The 20,393-nt window shown below is 34.3% G+C and overlaps 1 protein-coding gene and 2 pseudogenes across 2 annotated transcripts in view; 2 read left to right on the top strand and 1 right to left on the bottom strand.

Annotated features, from left to right (window-relative positions):
• The window catches only part of TOR1AIP1 (torsin 1A interacting protein 1), a 27,763-nt gene that overhangs the window by 579 nt on the left and 6,791 nt on the right, over window positions 1–20,393 (top strand). The window contains exons 1-9 of one of the 2 annotated variants that reach the window (XM_025043906.1): window positions 1–297; window positions 1,995–2,069; window positions 6,690–6,749; window positions 7,652–7,696; window positions 12,978–13,019; window positions 13,903–14,001; window positions 16,145–16,198; window positions 18,436–18,480; window positions 18,998–19,066. The exon at window positions 1–297 is cut by the window's left edge and continues 573 nt beyond it. In XM_025043906.1, the coding sequence (XP_024899674.1) occupies window positions 1–297; window positions 1,995–2,069; window positions 6,690–6,749; window positions 7,652–7,696; window positions 12,978–13,019; window positions 13,903–14,001; window positions 16,145–16,198; window positions 18,436–18,480; window positions 18,998–19,066 (786 nt within the window). The remainder of the gene's footprint in view (window positions 298–1,994; window positions 2,070–6,689; window positions 6,750–7,651; window positions 7,697–12,977; window positions 13,020–13,902; window positions 14,002–16,144; window positions 16,199–18,435; window positions 18,481–18,997; window positions 19,067–20,393) is intronic. The other variant, XM_025043907.1, reaches the window with a different exon arrangement.
• On the top strand, window positions 2,909–3,024 carry LOC112476465 (annotated as a pseudogene).
• Window positions 15,636–15,754, bottom strand: LOC112476509 (annotated as a pseudogene).

Raw genomic sequence — 20,393 nt, 5'->3', positions numbered from 1 at the left:
ATCGCGACTTCCAGCCCCGCGCGGCCAGAGAAAAGTCCCCGGTGGAAAAACGAATCCCGTTAGAAGAGTTCCGGCCCGACGCTGCGAAAGGGGAAGTGAGAGAGAGCGCTTACTACCTTCGGTCTCAGCAGCGGAGGCAGCCGCCGCGCCGGGAAGCCGAGGAGATGAAGACGCGAAGGGCTGCCCGCCTGCAGCAGCAGCAGCAGCAGCCGCCGCCGCAGCCGCAGCAGCAGCCTCCGCCACAGCCGTCGCCGGCCACAACCCGGAGAGCGCTGCGGGACTCGCATTTCTCCGAAGGTGAGGCCGACGGAGGTAACAGCCCCAGCCGCAAGCCCGGGAGCGGGCGCAGCGGGCGCGCGGTGCGTGTGCATGCCTCGGAGCCGGGAGTGGGTCCCCGCGGAGCCCATCCCCGCCGGGGCTCGGGGGACCCCTCCGCCCCGATGCCCGGGCGTCACCTCGTCCGGTCCACCCCACCGCAGGCAGGAAGGAGGCTCGGGCGCGAGGACTGCGAAGGCAGCGTGCGTAGTACCAATGAGCAAACCGGGCAGCTCAGCCCGTCCCCGGGCATCAGTTTAGGGGTGTCGGGATTGCCTCTTTCTGAAGGCCTTCACTGGGGGACGGCGAGTTAGGCGGCAGGCGGGAACCTGAATCACTCCAGGCTCGGTTTCATTTCGGTTTCGTCTGTCTTGCGGATGTTTCTACCAAGGCCACTTCCATTTCCTCCTTTAACAAAGAGGCCAACACTCCCCAGCTGAGAATTTTAATCTAACCTTCCAGCCCTTTTCCATCACTATCCAGGTGAGGAGGGAGGGAAGGGAAATTTGTGAGTGGGCGTTTTGTGGGATAACGTAGTGGGTGAATTTGACTTGAGACTCCACCCAAATACATACACTGAAATGTGGTAAGTTGTCCTGAACTTGAAGCCCCCAGTGTATGATAAACTTGAGCTGATCGCTCTTTCTCGACTTCAGTGGTCTCTGCCTAAATTTTGCCACGTTGGGGGCCCTCAGTGTAACCTCATTGGTTAAGTAGTAGCTCGACAAAGCAAGACTCTTAGTTTTCATCTAAATGAGCCGAAAGGATGCTGACGAAGTGAGTGTGTAGTTTTAGGTGAGTCCCAGGTCAATCAACACGCTTAATCCATTCTCTCCCGCTTTGCCCGCTAACCTCCATCTAACACCCAGTCAGGAGGGAAGTTTCATGTTAGCCCCAGGCACCTATGAGGTAAAAGTCAGGGGGTTTGAATCACAATAGGATTACGTCGATAGGTAGTCCGTTGATGAAAATGAAGAGGAAGTAGATTTTCAATTTAGAGCAGAGTCATAGGCATCACATTTACCTGCTGATACATTTGAAGATGTGTTGATTTTGGAAACTTTACATTAAAGATATGTAAGGTATTATAGGGTGTAGTCACTCAAGACAGTTTAGCCACATATATGATAGTTTTATCTCTCTTTTAAGACTATAAAGTTCCTGAAGACAAAGATCCTACCATATATATTTGAAGGACTATGTTATACTTTGGTCCTTATGTTAATTCTGTATCTCCTTCAATATCTGGGAGACTGCTTTGCACATATTTTTATTTGACAATATGTGTTAGATTGTGTTGACTCAGAGCCTAGTGCAGTTATGAAAGTTAATTTTTTAACACATGAAGGATTTACCTTTATTTAAGTAAATCTATAAGGATCTAAATACTTCACTCTTCTGCTTTCTTCCACATTTATGACACGCTAGCCCATCTTTTAAATTTTCTAAAGTATACTTCTGTTGTGAAGCATCAGTGGTTAATAGTTTTTTTTTATTGTCTTAAGTGTAGTTCTGACTAGTTAAGTTTGTAAGTTTTGGTAAGCCTAATTTCACATTTCTAAAGAAATAAATTAGTTGCCTTTCTGCTTAAATATTGCTATTAACATAATTGCTATATCCATAATCTCTATCTGGGTCATATATTCAGAATTTTGACAGTCGTCATATCTATTCTTTAGAGGATGAACCATCTCCACAAACTGTTTTAAGCCAAACAGCCTCAAAGAAGACTATCAGAACACAAGAAACTCTGGGTAAGAAGAATTATTTTGTTTTCTTTTCCTTCCTTGCCAACTTTTTAAATGTACACATTATAGCCTGGTTCATCAAGGGTCCCAACTCATTCAGAGTTTCAGTGAATCTTCTTTATAGGTGTTTATTGAATTAAGCAATGTGTCAAGAAAAGACAGAATGCATACTTGAGTACCTACTAAGTACCAGGCACTTTGTATATGTTAATTTATTCACATAACTATGCAGGATAGATATACCCATTTTATAGATGAGAAAATGAGCTCAAAGTAGCTAAGACTCTTCCCTAAGATTACATAGTATGTGACTGAGCCAAAATTTAGACCCAGATTTGTCTTCTCCAAAGTTTCATTTTCCCCCAAGTACCTCACTGTCACTCTTCCATTTAATAATTAGCTATTCAGTAGGTTAAGTGTTGAATGAATGTCACACTACCTTCCGTTTAAAATGGATTAAATGGTCTGCATAGTAAAATCACGACACAATATGTTTAATCTTGTCGTTTCTTGTTGATACTACAGTTCATCAAATCCAAGATATCATCAGTTGTAAGATATACCATCATTGTTTTATATACCATCTAGAAAGAAGAAATGCTACTTATTAAACTGTAATATGCCATAGATTGTATGATGCATCCCAATCTCAGAGATGTTAAAGTATAAAACTATTTGTATCTTAGTATCTATGTATCGTGGAAGTAGGCTACATTTGATAGTCAGCTTAAGTTTTTAAAACTATTTTAACTATTTTGGACGTGGTTCCATAGTGTAGCTGTTAGCACGTCTGCTTTATATGCAGAAGGTCCTGGGTTTGTGCCCCAGTGGAGCCATAGTCCATGGTCTACGGCCATGCCACCCTGAACAAGCCCGATGTCTGATCTCGGAAGCTAAGCAGGGTCGGGCCTGGTTAGTACTTGGACGGGAGACCACCTAGGAAGACCAGGTGCTGTAGGCATAAATAATAAAAAATAAGTAAAATAAAAATATTTTAACTATTTTGAAAAGCAGGAGAAAAGATTGACTCCAATTATTAATGTTTAGAATCTTTTGGTTTTTAGTTCCATTTATTTTCACTTTGCCTTTTTTGATACTAGGAAAGTCCCACAAGAGTAAATGATTTTAGCAATTGAAATCGATCATCCCTGGCTTTTTTTTTTTTTTTTTAATGCAAAACCTGACTTATTTTTTTATCTATTGCTTTTAATAAGATTATACTTTATAGTTTGAACTGTTCTCAATTTAGAATAAAGTATCTGGTTCCAATTCAGTTCCAAGTAAACACACCTTTTTGTTTAATTCCTTGAGCAGCCTATGTTAAACTAACTTAGAAAAATGCTTTGAAAAAAATAAGAGAAAAAATAAGAAAAATTAATAAAATTTTAAAAAGAGAAAAATGCTTCAAGTAATAGCTGATAAAATCATATTTTCCAGGCCATTTGGAAAAAAGCATATTATTGAAATTTTATTTACAATAGATTTAATTGCATGTCCCTTATACCTGGAGAAGCAAATATTTCTAATTTTTAAAATCTAGAGGGGGTGGCTCCACAGTGTAGTGATTAGCATGTCTGCTTTACACGTAAAAGGTCCTGGGTTCGCCCCCCCAGGTGGAGCCACGGTCCATACCCCTGGTGGGGCCCCCGAGTGCGTGCCGCAAGCTTGTGGGAGGAGATGTCTCACCTTCAGAGATCCAGTTCTTAAAAAAAAAAAGTGGCGGGGAGAGGGCAACATTCGTTGGTCAGAGATGGAAGTTGTGGGGGGGAATTAAAGAGGGGGTAGGAAAATAAAAGCTAGAGTAAATTTATAAAAATTAAGGAGTTAAGTAAATTGACGTAAAGAAGATTGTTGAATGCTATCCTATAGAACGCTATAAAACTGATGCAATAGAATGTCTTGGATGGTCTAGAGTTCACATTAGGCCTGCATTTAAGGACTGATAATGAGGTGCATGGCTGTATCATGTCAAAAGAGCACTGGATCTTGGTTGAGTTACCTGTCCACCTTGACCCTCAGGCTTTTATCTATGTGATTTACCCTGCCTAACTCACAATACCACTGCAGAAATAAGATAGTACATGCAAAATCACTTTGTCCACAATAAAACATGCAAACACAAGGGTTTCTTTTTTTATGGCACTTTACAAAAGATGTGAAGTTCATAAAACTTTTTCTCAAAAAGCTTATACTATAATTAGAAATGGAAAAGAAAACATTTTCCAATAAAAATGATAGATTGATGGAACCCATACATAGGTTACCCGGAATATATTGATAGTACACTGTGCATACAGTATAGCTACCGATAAGAGTATGTGCATATTTGGGAGGTTTATGATACTCAGGGTTCTTTTAACTCTAAAAGGTGCTTTTAAAAATCTTACTGTATCTAGCATTTGGCATGCTCCCATTTCATGCCTCTTAATAAAAAGAAAGTTTGGGGAATTATTAAATAAATGCTTATAAAGTCTGTCTAACAGAAAAATTACTTAAATAAGAGCTACTCTTTGATAGAGAACTCCTTTAAGTACAAGTTTAAAGAGAGGCCCTTCCTCTTCCTTGAGAATCATAGACTTTCAGTTTAACTTGTTATTCAAAACCGTGCCGCAATTGTATGTAAAGCCATTAGTGTGGTCTGAGAGACATTTATCCAAAGATGCCATTAAGAATAAAGACTAAACCAAGAGGCCACTTTCTGAAACAGCCTAGTAAAGACAACTATATCATTGGTCATCCAGTTTTTGGAAATCATAAAAATGTTGATTATATTAGAACAGGGATATAATTTCAACTCTTCTCATTGTTTAAAGTTCTAGAATTGAATTATGTTCACATTAAAGTAACCAGTAGATTGTTCAATCAGTTCATTCCATATATACATATATAACTGTTCTTCTGTGGCTAGATTCATTCTTTTCTGGAAATCATGGAACTAAGTTTATAATCTAAAAATATATTGGGAAATTTTCATTTACTTTCCTTAAAATTAGGTAGATACTTAGTTTTACTAGTTGTGGTTTCTAGCTGAATAATCATAGATAAATATTTTTGAATGCCACCTATTTTGTTTGAGCATTTGGTTCTTTGGTGGCTGTAGTTACAGCATTCATTCATTCATTCATTCTCCAGATATTTATCAAGCACCTAGTTTATGCCAGTCCCCATACTAGATGCCTGGGGGTGCAGTCGTGAGCAAAAGCAGACAAGAGAAGAAGCTTGCAAATAAAGAAGAAGGGTACTTATTTTATTCTCTAATACTTCTCTTTAGTACTCTGTCTTCTTTGAGTATCTTACACAGAGCTATGTATATAGTAGGGCATACAGGAAATGCTTCTTAAATGAAAAGATAGGGACTGAAATAGTAATTAATGTTTGTAGATTAAGTTGAGTTTAGCTTTTAATTAAGCCCGAAAAGTATGGGAATACAGAGGAGAAAAAGAGGAAGGTGGTTATAATAATGGGAATATGAGACATGTTCAAGATTTATTTTTAAAGCTACCCATGTAAGTTCTAAATACCTCATGTATGAAATGTTAACAACTTAAGTTATTTCATAGAATCTTAGAGCCATAAGATTTAGGGAGCCATCCCTAAATCTTCACAATCTTCAAACATCCACTCATGCATTGCTTGATCATCTTCAGTGATTTGGAAATCATGCCTTCATTATCTGTTCTGTTTTGGAGATAACATTGAATTAAAAGTTCTAATATTGAATTAAAAGCTGCTTTGCTGTAACTTTCCCTTGTTCGTCTTAGTTTTGCCTTTTTGAGTTACACAAAATCAATTTAATTGCTTTCCTGCATCTCTGTATTTAAGGTGGATAAAAACATGCTCAGTAAGTATTTTTTGGACAAATGAATGACCAGCCCTTTGGGATTTCTCTTCTAGATACTATAAAAGGGAAATTGAGTTAAGTCACAAACATGGGCAGTCAGTGTAATGACGTTGGCCAATGAAAGCCAGTCTGATATGGTTTTCACAGTTCTCATACAAGGTCAAATATAATGCTTTTTTATAGAGACAAATGAAATAAAACATATTATCCAAATTTAGATATATATTGGGATTTAGATTATGTTTCGTGAGAGACTCTTTAAGAAAACACATCTTGGATTTCTAGGCTAACATTAATGTTTTATTTGGAATTGGAGTTTGCATTTCCTGAACACACAAGGTGAAAGTCTTGGAAGGAGTGTATTAACTCTCAGGAAGTAAACCTTGAAATTAAAATATACCATAAGTAATCCACAATAAATGTATGCTACAAATGGAATTTCACTTTTCTGGTTCTTTTGGTTCTCCCCCCGCCCCCCAATTAGAATTGACATTCAATATTTTATTTATTTCTGGTGTACAGCATCAGAATTTGGTTCTTACTTGAGAAATTAGAAGAGTTTTATTTGAATTTCTTTCCTTTTATACAAATATGGTCTGCTGAGAAAAATTACCAATTTTTCCATCAAGTCCATAAATTTTTTATGACAGGAAATTTGTCTCTAGTTCCATTTTTCTTAGCATATTGGAAAGCTCAGAAAACCTTTGTTGAATAAATAGATGATTACATAATTTAGAATATTGGACATTTTATACTTTTCCAAATACTTTCTCCTCCCATATTAGTGGCGAGTGAAGACCCTGTAATCAGCCTGCGTAGACCCCCTCTAAGAAGTTCAAGATCTGGTAAGAGATTGTTTTGTCTCTTGGTTTAACTTTTTTATAAATATAATTTTAATTTTTAAATAGAGTAGTACATGTATTCATATGGTTCAAAATTCAAAAGTTACTATAAATATGCAGTGAAAAATCCCTGCCCCCTCTGTCTTTACCCACCCATTGTCCTAATCAGAGGCAGCCAATGTTGTCAGTTTCTTAGGTATTCTTCCAGAGATACTTTATGGAGATATAAGGAAACTCATGTATAAATGATCTTTTCCTCCCTTTCTTAACACAAATTTTAGCATGATAAATACTCTTTTTTTGGACCTCCATATTGTTTGTTTTTATTTTTACTTACCATATTTCCATATAAGTATATAAAGGACTTCCTGATTCTTTTTAAGAGGTGTTTCTTAACATGTCGTTATGATTCTTTTTCTTGGCCTGATGATTTTAAAAATGAGAGTCAGGGACTTTTTATTCTTACCAGTATAAGGCTGATAAAAAATTGAAGATCGAGGCTTTGTGGCTCAGGGCTCTAAAATTTCCCTGCCGCAATGAATTTCTTTTTGATGAAAACTTTTAAGAAGTGTTGCCCTTAAATTAATTTCATGACTATGAAAGGAAACTAGTAAAGTCATTCTGAGCAGTCAACTTTTATTTTCGTTTCAATTAAAAATTGGCTCATAAGAATGCTTTATTATAGAAACTGAAAAGGAGCTTATTTGTCTTCACATTGAGTTTCTACTCCTCAGTCATTAACTATAAGAAAGAATTAGGTTGATTTTTTTTTTCTCCTGATAGATGACTATCAAGTATTATAACGATAAAGATCTATTAAGGTTGTGATGATGAACCTGTGGTAAAGAACCATATGATGCATTTCCGTTTAAGCTCTAATTATTGTCTTGCTATCTCTCTTGCAGATTCGACATACACAACAAATGGAAATACTAACATGAGTGAATTAGGTTTGTTTGTTTCTAATTCTTACAGGTTGTCTTTGAGGGTTCTGATTACCAGTGGTATATAGGAGCACACATGTGTAGTCACTGGCTTGAGATTATCATTTGCTTTATTATCTTGGCGTGCAGGACACTGTCCCTATGACCATGAGCTTTCTTAATAGCCTTAGTTTTTATTCTGTCTGAAATGGATTTTGTTATACTATTGTTTAAATTCATGTAAGAACATGTAATAAATACATTTTAGTTTTTATTAGCCTTTTTAAAATTCATATTATTGTAAGGAGATATCAACTTACTAAGTAAGATTTTTTTCTTGATGTAGAAAGTGAATTTGAGATTTTTTTAATAGTAAGTTCAGTATTCTTTGCCATGTTCGTTTACCTGGTTTAAATTCTTTTCAGCATTTGCCTGGGTGTAGGACATGAGATACCAAGATCTGTGGCTTTAAGTGAACCTACGTGGCTTGTGGTTGGCCTTAGTTTTAAGTTACAGTTCTCTTCTAAATCTGGATATGAGTCAAAAGGATGGAAGCTTCATTTTTCTTTATAAATAGTTGCATCTTCTTTTAAATTCATCTTTCACTTAAGCTCAGGCTAATTTCTTTCGCAGCTTCAGGATTTATAGTGTCGGTACTAAAAATGATCTTTGCAGTATAAAACTATCATGTGTACTTTTACCCACCAGAGTTTCTCAAATACTCTATTTAAAAACTTTTAAAACACATTTTTAAATCAGAGTATTAATTGGAAGAGAACTTGAGCTAAAATAATCCCATACTTATACTTTTTATGCTAGAGTCAGTCATCTTTATAAGTACTTTATAATAAAAACTTTAAAACAAGTGCTTTCTAGTTTAACAGAAGTTTCTGTAAGATTAGTGTAGAAATTTCTGTGAGATGAGTATATCAAGTGGCTGTTCATGGAGCTTGAGTATTAATGATATCCCAGACTGTTCTTTATTCTCTCCTTCCTGCTGCCGCACTCTGTTCTCAAAAGCCTGGTTGACAGTGAATAGTCTTAAAGATACTGTTCTTAAAACTGTCTATACCAGGGGTTAGTAAACTAAAGCTTCAAAGTCTGATCTGCAGTTCGGTTTTTGTACAGCCTATGAGCTAAAAAAGATCTTTACATTTTGTGAAATATGTATATATTTCACATTAATATTTTTATATGTATGAATAAACGTGTAATCATATATATATACACACACATACACATATATATTTACACACACACACATATATATGACAGAGAACTTATTTGGCTCACAAAACCTAAAATATTTACTGTTTGGCCCTTTATGGAAAAAGTTTACGGACCTCTGATTCATATCAATGGCAGGAATAAAGACAGCAAGTTACCCATATTGTCATCTGTTCTAAGTAAATTCAGAGAATTCCATACTTGCCTGGACATAGATTTATTGTAATACTCCGTGCTGTGTTGTTCTGGCAGCACAGGAAGACACTCCTGTATTCTATCCAGTCTTCTCTTTGAGAAAGCGTAATAGTGTCATTTACGAAATCTTCATATCTTTGTCCCCAGACAAAACAGAAAGTAAGCAAAGCTTATATTTTGCTTGAGTAGCCTTCACTCCTCACACCAACAAATTCCACAAGTCTCTAGGAATGGGAGAATGTCTATACAGTAGTAGAAATGTCCCTGGAACTTTGTAGTTCTCTTAAAATCTATAGTCAAGCAAAAGAAAGTGAACAGAAAGTGTTACAATTAGTGGTCTCCACCAGAGGAGATGGTTATAAGTGATGTATTATAACAAAGGTACTGAAGGTACCTTTTTCTAATTGGTTGAAGTTATTGAAAAAGTGATACCTTAGTACATTCAGTTATTGCCATGTGTCTGTATATTTGTTAAAGCCACAGCTTTTATAATTTCTTTAAAAACTTTAATTAAGGGTATTACTGCTCCAAATAGGATTTTAATGTCTCAAAAAAGCTTTTGCACAAGCATAGGGAGGAGTAATACCTTTATATACCCATATATGTATATTTTTTAATGTTTTAAACTTGTACGTGTAGCAGCCAAGAGATTTAAAATAAAGGAACCTGAATAACAAAAGAGAGAAATGAAATTGAAACTTAGTAGTCATAGATGCTCTTACTCATCAGATTGTATTTAAATATTTATCTGTACAGTCTTTCCAGTTAAAAAGATGAAGACAGATATTTAAATGAAATATTTAAAACCTTGCATGACATCTAATTATTATGAAATCTAATTCTTTTTCTTAATTTGCTTGTTTTTTTATCATAGTATGAGAAATATTACAAAAGTCTTAACTTAAAAGTTTTTATTCTGTGATCCTAAAATCTATCATTTCTTTTTAACCACCTCCTATATGTCAGTGACTGGAATAAATCCTAGAATCAGAAATATCGAGTCCCCAGAAAGTACAGAAATACGATTTAAAAATCAATTAATGTATCCATCATATTAACAGACTAAAGAAATATATCACATGGTCATATCAGTAAATACAGAAACAACATTTGACAAACTCTTATTAATGCTTATTCATTGTAAAAACACTCAGTAAACTAGGAATAGAGGGGAACTTTCTCAACTTGATAAAGACAATCTACAAAAAAATCCTACAGCTAACATCATACTCAGTGGTGAGAAACTGAAAACTTTTGTAGCATCATGTACAAGACAAGGATGCCTTTGCTCACCACTCCTTTTCAACATTGTGCCAAAAATTTTAGCTAATGTGATAAGACATGTAAAAGAAGAGGTATACAGATTGGGAAGGAAGAAATAAAACTATCTTTGTTCACAAATGATATGATCATCTATGTAGAAAATCCAAGAGAATAGACAAAAAACTGCGTAAACTAATAAGCAACTATAGCATGGTTGCAGGATATAAGGTTAATATACAAGTCCATTATTTTTCCTATACGTCAGCAATGAACGAGAAATTTGAAATTAAAAATACAATACAGTTACCATCTGCATCCTCCCAGATGAATACTTATATATAAATTAATAAAATATCTAGAAGATCTATATAAGAAAAACTGTAAAACTCTGATGAATGAAATCAAAGAACTACTAAATGGGGAGTTTTCCCATGTTCATTGATAGGAAGGCTCAATGTTGTCAAGATGTCATTTCTTCCCAACTTAATCTATAGACATAATGCAATCCCAATCATAATCCCAGCAAGCTATTTTGTGGATGTTAACTAACTCTAAAGTGTATATGGACAAACAGAGGGTCCAGAATAGCCAACACAGTATCGAATGTGAAGAACAAAGTAGGAGGACAGGACTCAACCTCAAGACTTATTATAAAGCCACTGTAATCAAGACAGCATCGTATTGGCAAAAGAATAGACAGATCGATCAATGGAACAAACTGAAATCCCATAAATAGACCCACATATAGTCAACTGATCTTTGACAAAGGAGCAAAGGCAACATAACAGAGCAGAGTCTTTTCAACAAATCATACTGGAACAACTGGATATCCTCATGCAAAAAAGTTAATCTAGACATAGATCTTATGCCCTTAACAAAAATTAACTCAAAACAGATCACAGACTAAATGTAAACACAAAACTATAAAACGACTAGAAGACAACATAGGAGAAAACCTAGGTGACCTTGGGCATTGCGATGCCTTCAAAGATATAAACTAAAGGCATGAGCCATGAAAGAAATAATCGATAAGCTGAACTTCATTAAAATTAAAAACTTCTGCTCTGCAAAAGACATCTATTAAAGCACTATTAACCAGTATACACAAAGAACTCTTAAAACTCAATAATAAGGAAATAATTTGATTTAAAAACAGGCCTAAGATCTTAACAGACACCTCTCCAAAGAAAATATACAGATGGCAAAAATCCAGATGAAAAGATGCATATGAAAAGATGCTCCACATCATATGTCATCAGGGAAACGAAATTTAAAACAACAGTGAGCCACCACTATACACCTATTAGAGTGGGCAAAGTGCAGAACACTGACAGCACCAAATGCTGGCAAGAATGTGAAATAACAGGAACTCTCATTCATTGCTGGTGAGAATGTAAAGTGATATAACCACTTTGAAGATGGTTTTACAGTTTCTTATAACTAAACATACTAGACTATCCAGCAATCACTCTTCAATATTTACTCAAGAGAGTTGAAAACATGTCCATGCAAAAACCTGCACTCATTTTTGTATTTCCTTTATACATAATTGCCAAAACTTGAAAGCAACCAAGATGTCTTTTAGTAGGTGAATGGATAAATAAACTATGGTGCATCCAGACAATGGAATATTACTCAGTGCTGAAAATGAACAAGCTATCAAGCCATGAAAAAGACATGAAGGAACCTTAAATGCATATTACTAAGTGAAAGAAGCCAATCTGAAAAGGATACACACCTGTATGATTCTTACTACATGACATCCTGGAAAGGGCCAAAAGATCAGTGGTTGCCAAGGGTTTTAGAGAGTGTGGGAGGGATGAATAGGTGGAGCACAGAGGATTTTTCAGGGCAGTGAAAGTAGTCTGTTTGATACTGTAACGATGGATACTTGTCATTATATGTTGGTCTAAACTCTCATAACACCAAGAGTGAACCGTAATGTAAATTACAGTCTTTGGGTGATGTGATGTAACAGATGTACCACTCTGGTGGGGATGTTGATAATGGGGAGACTGCATGTGTGGGGGCAGGGAGCAAATGAGTAATCTCCTTTCCACTTAATTTTGCTGTGAACCTTAAACTGCTCTGAAACAATAGTCTTAATTTTAAAAAAATTATTGAGTGCTTACGATGCGCTGTTATGAACAAAACTGATGGAGCGGTAAAAGGGCCATAGCCTGTGTTCTTGTCCTTTTTTGATCACTTGTTAGTCCTGGCACCTTTTGACAAGTCCTTTAGTTAATCTTTGAACCTTAACATACTAGTGTTTTCCCTTCTGACATTTTGGGAATCAGATAAAGTCTTGAAGATCTTGTTGAAAATTAGCACCTATAGGGACTGGAATATATATCAACATAGTATTTAAAGTCTGTGAACACAGGTTGCATTTTAGAATACAAACCCATGGATGAAGGAAAAATAAGCTTTTCTTCTGATTCCGATTTGTATCAGACTTATTCCTGAAATAACATAGAGGGAAATAATAGACTCTCTCATAATTTAGCGGAGGGAAAAAGTTGAGTTGATGTGTCTTTATGCTCACTTTTTTTAACTTAGATGCTCTTATTCCTAAACTTTAACTTTTGATGTTGTATACAACACATATGCTTTTCTCTTCTAGAAACCACCAGTGTCCAACAGAAGGTCAATTTCTCTGAAGAAGGTATTTTCTTCTAAAATGTCATGCTGTATATTCTGAATCTTTTTTGTTCCTGTTAGAAGCACTTTTGATAGGTTCTTAAGAATGAGAGCAGAAAACGTGTCTTTTTCTTTTTTCTTTTTTTTCAAAGTTCACAACTTATAAAGAATTTATGTATGCAGTACAGACCTAATGTGTCTTTTTCTTCAGAAAAAAAAATTTATGCTTATCTGAACTGTTAAATGGGCAGGTAAATAGTATAGAATAAGTGTTGGTAGCCTGTATGTGCATTTTAAGCATCTTTTGTCTGAGTTAATAATTTTAAGTGAAGCTAATATTTTTAGTTTCTGAGATGTGCTGGCCTTTGATTATGGTATTAAAACAAACAGTTTTCCAGATTCTCATAACTAGTCCATATTTGAATAATATAGTACAATTTAGCCCATTTTTAAGTGTACCATAACCTGAAATTAGTCATCTGCATACTGAAATGTTTGTGTACACTCCCAACACACACAAACAGACAAGCATGTGTGCATATACCAGTCTTGTCTGTATTTACACACTAATTATATGTAGTTTCCCCCCATAAGGTAAAATTTTTCCACTATTTAAGGCTCCTTTTTTTTTTTTACTCTATATTAAAGCCTTAGAATATATAATCTTACAGATACTGCTCTGAATATATGTTTGGAATATAATTATACACCTTAGAGAACACAAATGAGCTCAATTTTAGGTTACTTAAAACTTTCTGACTCAATAGTAAACAAAATAAAGAGCAATTCTATATCAGATAATTAAGAGGCTTCTTCTTAACGTCGAATTGTTTGTTTTTGCTGTTTAATCCAGCCTTTTAGAGTACCAGAATAAAGACTGTGCTGGTGTAACCTTTACTTCTTTTTAGGGGACACTGAAGAAGATGAAGACAACTCTGATGTTAGCTCTGATGTCACTTCTGTTACTTCTGTTAAGGTCGGACCCGGGGCTTCTGTTGAGTCTGAAGGTAACATCACTTTGTATACATACGACTCTTACCTTAGGAGCTGTATTTTTAGTGAAAATATAAAGGTATTTTGTGAATTCACTTTTTTAAAAAAAATACTTTAAAAACTTTTTTTTAAGTTTCATACTTTTTAATTTATTAAAATTACTGAGTCCATGATGAGTACATCTGATTAGTAATGTCATGTAATATGTAAACAAATAAGTCACTTTTTAGCCTGCTTTGATATTTATGGAATATGATTTTTTTGGTGCTCACAAGAAGAGTCATTTGTAATTTTTAAAAAAATTATAGGGAAAGTGATCACATCGACATTAATACTACACCATCAGGAGTGGTAGCTTTTAGGAAATTTTAACAAACTTAGGAAACTACTTTCATTTCTGGATTGTTCAATTTCACACCAAGTTAGCCTTAATAGTTCTTGATAGTTCATGTAAGTTCGTGTCTAAGTTTATTCAAGGAAAAAAATTGACTGAAGAGGAGAGGAAAAAAATGTGAATTTGTGCCTTGAGGGTGCTGATCGAATTTATAAACTCTGTAAATACTGAGTAATTTTGTATTTCAGCCCTGTGGAAGAGTAAGTTTCCACTTTCCCCTCACCATCTTTTGAGAATTTCTATAGTTTCTAAGTTTTACTTAATCATTCAGCTTTAAAAATAAGCTCATAAGCTGGTCTCCGGGCATTTGGTAATCTATATATTTCCCACCCTTCCTCACTTTTCCCCTTTCTTTCTTAATACAGAAATCCCAAAGGAGATATGCAACACTCTAGCATAGTGGTTCAGAACCTGGACTCTGGAGCCAGAACCCTGAGTTTCACTCCTCCACTTCTGGGTTTGTGCCCTCAGGCAGTTGCTGAACTTTTACGTTCCTCAGTTTCCTCATCTGGGTTGTTGTGAGGTTAAATTAATACATACGTGCAAAGCACTTAGAAAGTACCCGGCATGTAGTAAACACTCAAATTAAGAGCTATTATTAGTTTTCATATATATACATAAAGCTCTAAAAATTAGAGACTAATTAAGCAATTCATATAGCCAATGGTTTGATGCCATTGCTACCAGCAGATAGCTTTTTAAAACTACATAAACCCCACGCTCTGTGATCCCTTTAGAATTCTAATAAATTCTCATCGAAGCACACATATTTGCATGCAGAAGAAAAGTCTAGGTAAAGAACAGAGACATGAGGTGTATTAAGAATATTGATCTTCCTAGCTATCTTTGAGACCAGTTATCACCAAAGAGGTACAAGAAGATTCACTGCAGGAAGAAAATACTAGTTTCATGTATATTTTTAAAATTTCATTCATTTAAAATATCTTTTTTTGTTGTTTCATAATATACATAACACATTCATATTTCAGTAATGCATATATATGTAATGTTAGAAATAAGTTTTGGAGATTGATGCTAAAATTTTTTTAGTAATCGGAATACACTATCAAAAATATTTAGCCATCTTACATGGATGTGTCAAATGCTTCTGTTTCCAAAACAGCAATCTGATTACTTTTAAACAGATTTATTTATAAATTCCACATATATTTTTTTTAGGCGAGGCAACCCTTGATTGACCTCACAGATTGCAAGGACCTTGTCAGCTTACAATCCTTATTTTTTTATTTTTTACACCTACAGCACCTGGTCTTCCTAGGTGGTCTGCCATCCAAGTACTAACCAGTCCTGACCCTGTTTAGCTTCAGAGATCAGACGGGATTGGGCTTGTTCAGGGTAGCATGGACGTAGACTATAAATTCCACTTTTACATGAAAAAGTTTTTAAGAAGAGTAGGCTAAAATACATAATGTATTGACTGCTTACAAGAGAAACTTAAGGCAAAAATTGATTTTAATAATTTCAAGAAGATACAGTGTTACAAACTTTCAAAGATTTCCCTTCATGTCATGTTCTCTATCTTTTCTTTTTTTCTTTAGAAAGCAGTCAGTAGAAAGATAATAAATTTTTTAGCTACAACCTGACGCTAGAACTTTTTCAAAATTATGCATCCAAGTATTGAATTCCTTGAGGTTTATCTGAATATTTTTGCTCTTTTAATTACTCATTTTTCTCTTACCAAACGTACATTTAAAAAGTTAATACGTGCTTTCTATTATACTATATTTCTTTTTTATTTTTAGCCCAAACCAGTGGAGGAAGTCAATATTCAGATTCATTTTGGCAGTCGTCACAAAGTAAGTAAAGCCATGTTTTTGCACACTTAAGAGTCTATCTGTGGGCATGGTCAATCCTGTTCTCATTTTTAAAGATCCTTTTTTGCAGTTTAATGTAAAATATTGAAAAAGGTATGGCAAATGCTTAAAAAACATCATCTTGCATCTTAAATTTGTTTCTTGAGTTAATTGTCACTGTAGTCAAGCTTGAATTTGAATTAAAAAAATAAAACGACTGCTTTCAGCATTATGTTGAATATTCTTGCTTACAATATAAATTTGTTGATAAATATAGTTTAACTGATATAGTAGTTCGAGTCTGCTTATACTGGACATATTCTAATAAAGATATAAAATTTTATATGCAGTGTAATTTCAATTCTGTTGTAAAAGTTTGGAAGGATGAATAAATAAGTGACAAACCAGATATAGTAGAAAGTTAATGGTAAGGTAGGTGGTGGCATATAAAAGACTGAGAGCTTTGCTTACAGCTTTGAAAACATTAATAATAAAATGTTGAGAAAATATAACACAAAGAAAAATTGAGAATAGGCTAAAAAGCTAACAGTGATTCGTTTAGGATGGTAGAATTCATGGTGACATTTTTCTTTCACGTTTTTCCTGTATTTTGCAGATTATGTACAATGAATATGTATTTCTTAGGTTAAGCAGAAATGATACAGTTTTTTCTTTTCAAATTTGTAAATCACGTCCAGAATTTGAGTTAGTTATTAATCAACCAAAAATGTCCTGTGTGTAGAATTTTCAAGGACTTTTTTTTTCCTTTCACATCACCGTTTTTAAAATGAGATTATTTTGAAAGAAGTCTTTGGAAATTTGTTTTATAATCGCTGTATTCATAGAATTCCACTTTATTTATTTACTTATTTTAGTTTTCAGTACATTCTAGATTTGTAACTTTAAGACATAACACAATGAATAAGTTGCTAAAACACAAAAACAGATCATTTGTGGAAAATTACTGTCTGAAACATCTTATGTATTTGTCCTTTGTTATTCTAAGTCTTTGGTCTTTGGAAGCTCTTAGATATATCTTCCTACATGAATTATGCTTCACTCATGCAGTGGAATACTATTTCTCTATGAAAATGAATTCTGTATGCTAATGAGTAGATGTTCAAGAGATAGTCCCTCAAGTCTAAGATACCATTGATTTCATACATCACTGGAAAAGAAAAGCCATCCAGTTAAACTGTGACATGCACCATTGATTATAAGATAGAACCCTAAATCTGAGGTGTTTTTTAAAAACTACTTCTTAGAATAAAGACAACATAAAAAATCGTGTGTCTACTTTTTTAAAATGTATTTTGTTAGTATAGACTGAAGACAAATCTAGAAGAATATACATCTGATTCACCATCGTATTTCTACATGTAATGTTTTGACATAGTAGGCACTTAATATGATATTTATGAACTTTTAAGTTATGCATTTGTAGAATGGTGCATTTATTTTATAGCCAGCGTATGTTGTATTTGTATTCAGAAAAAAATAAAGTTGAAAATAACTTTATATCAATATTATTATCAATGAGTAGAAGTAACTCCCTTTCTTAGGGCAAATTTGAGATTTACCTTGTTATAATTGTAAATCATTTTCTAATTCCCATTGTATCATTTTACAGTTATTTTTTTTTTTTGCATCATCTATAATAATTGAGTTTAGTCAGAAAAAATACTTAATCGATGCTTTCCTTTTTTTAAATTTATTTATTTTAATTAGTTTCAAGTATTATAGTTGTTCTTAGATACTGCTCCGAAACATGTGGTAGCATATTTTACTTCATCTCTTATTCTGCAATGTCCACAAGTCTGCTTATATTACATTATATATGGACTGCCAGGTTTATAGTTCAGCCCTACTACTTTTACATATATAATTGGGCAAATTTTCAATTTCAGTTTCCTTATTTATAAAATAGGAAAAATCATAGTATTTACCACAATAAAGTGTAAGAATTAAATAAAGTATGCTTGATAACTGGTAAACATTCAAAACATTTTGATATTTGTTGATCCTAAAGCTGACTTCCAATTCTCTAAATCCTGAACATTTTTGAAGTTTAGAAAAGGTAAAATAAATATATATCATATATGTTTGGGACTGATGAAAGAAACGGTTTTTGTTTGTTTTGTCTTATAGTATCCACAGTAAACAAGCAAAATATCTATGCAACACCTTCATTGTTTTTATTTCCAAATATTCTATGACTATATCTCTGTTTTCTGTTTCAGGTCGAGATGTCACAGCTCTTGATAAGCAACATTCTGTGCTAAGTGGTTGGTTGTTCTTTTATGAGTCAAACAATTCTAACCCGTCTTACTCTGCCAACAAAAAACTCTAATAGGATTTTAAGTCATTTTATCCTCTTTCCTTTTAATTCACCACACATTGGTAGTATATGTGAGAGTTACTCTGTGATGTGGAAATGTGTTCAAGTCAATTTTACCGAAAGCAATTTATTCGCAAAAGCAGATGGTTAACTCTTTTCTTCTTAAATAACCTTGAAATCAGGTTCAGGTGTTACTGAACTCAGTCACAGCTGTAGACCAGAGCAAAGGACTTAGACATAGTTTCCTTTCTTAGGTGATCGTATATTTATTCTGCTGTGGGAAGTGATTCATCCTCACTGACGTGGTCCTTTGGCATTATCTTTTACTTTTGAACCTATTGCTTTCGTCGTTTTCCTCCCCGACTTTGTTTTGCTTTTCTCATAAATTTATCTTGCAACACTAGAATATAGTGTACCTTTTCAAAGTTTGTGAAATGATATCTTGGTGTATGTGTTTTCTTCAGGTTCAGTATATCAAACCAGCCCTCGGGAATGGGTCAAACAAACCACAAGAATAAGGACTAGGATGCCAAGTAAGTTGGTAAATTTCGACCTGCTATTAAAATAATTTAAAGCTTATTTGCTGTTTTCTTGTTGAACATACAGAAATATTTAATTCTTCAGATAAGCATTTAGGTTGTTGGTGATTTTATTAATAAAGGTCAGCTATGATTACTAGTTTGGTTATTTCCATCTGCTTGGACTGGCAGGAGGTGAGCCTAGGTGTAAAGTGTAGATAGTGGTGTGAGAAAACCAGTGGGTGATGGGTCTAGACTGAGCAAGTTGTCAGTTCTGTCCACCGGCAGTACAATCTGTACATGATAATGAAATTCTCTTTGGACACTACCTGTCTTGTTAGTTTTAGTAGACTTTCTTTACTTTTATATAAATGACCAGCTTTGCACACCCATTATATTTTAGTAGTAAAGGCTGAAATCCACAAATTGTATTTCATGTTTAGATTTAGGATGGATTAAATGTCATAGAATTTAAGAAATACCATAAATAGATGTGACGAAACAATCATACTTTGAATTCAGTGTCTATCATAATTTCTGTAGCAGTGTGTTCACATTAAACCTTGACTATATAAAAAAAGCAGTCCATGCCTTCAGTGACCCTTCACCTCTATCCCTTCTTTACTCATCTGAACACAGCAAGTCTCAAGGTCATCAGATATCTCCTTCCTTTTATTTAGATGATGTCAAAATCCCTATCATGTATGTCTTGCTCATGAAATGACTAACTGCAGTTGGACAAAATAACCTCTGTGGCTTCGTTTTTCTATCAGTAAAGTAATAATGGTCACAGTTCATTTTACCACTCACATAAGTGAGTTCTTCTGCTGTCTAAAACTGAAGAGAAGTTTGCTCTTGCCTTATTGTTGGATGTCATTTCTTACTACCGTATGTACCTGCTATTAAAAGACCATTTTCTTTCACAATTTGCTTTTCCTGACCTATTATAGTTAGGAAAACAAATATTAATTATTCAGCTTATTAGGATTGTGTTTATAACTGGTATAAAAATTTAAACTTACTTTCAACATCCGAGAGATACTCTTGGAAGTAAAAATGAGTTTGAGTATGTATACTTTGAAAAATTCAGAGACTTTTTATGTTCTTGGTTCTTAATTATATCTCCTGGGTAATTAATAGCAGATAAATTACTTCCCGATAAGTGAAGTATAAGACACATTGTTATCAACAAATCTTTATATAATTTTTACTTCCTCTGATAAGATACTGTGCACATGCAATACAGAATGAAAAATAATTATATTGAAGATCTGATTGGAATGTAGAAATAAATCTTTTAGTTGCTAAGTCGATAGTTCACTTTTTGTATTTTGTTTGCATT

The sequence above is a fragment of the Pteropus alecto genome, unplaced genomic scaffold (genome assembly GCF_000325575.1).
Source record: "Pteropus alecto unplaced genomic scaffold, ASM32557v1 scaffold101, whole genome shotgun sequence".
Taxonomy (NCBI): domain Eukaryota; kingdom Metazoa; phylum Chordata; class Mammalia; order Chiroptera; family Pteropodidae; genus Pteropus; species Pteropus alecto.
The sequence above is the reverse complement of the archived record's forward strand: the minus strand, read 5'-3'. Positions and strand labels throughout refer to the sequence as shown.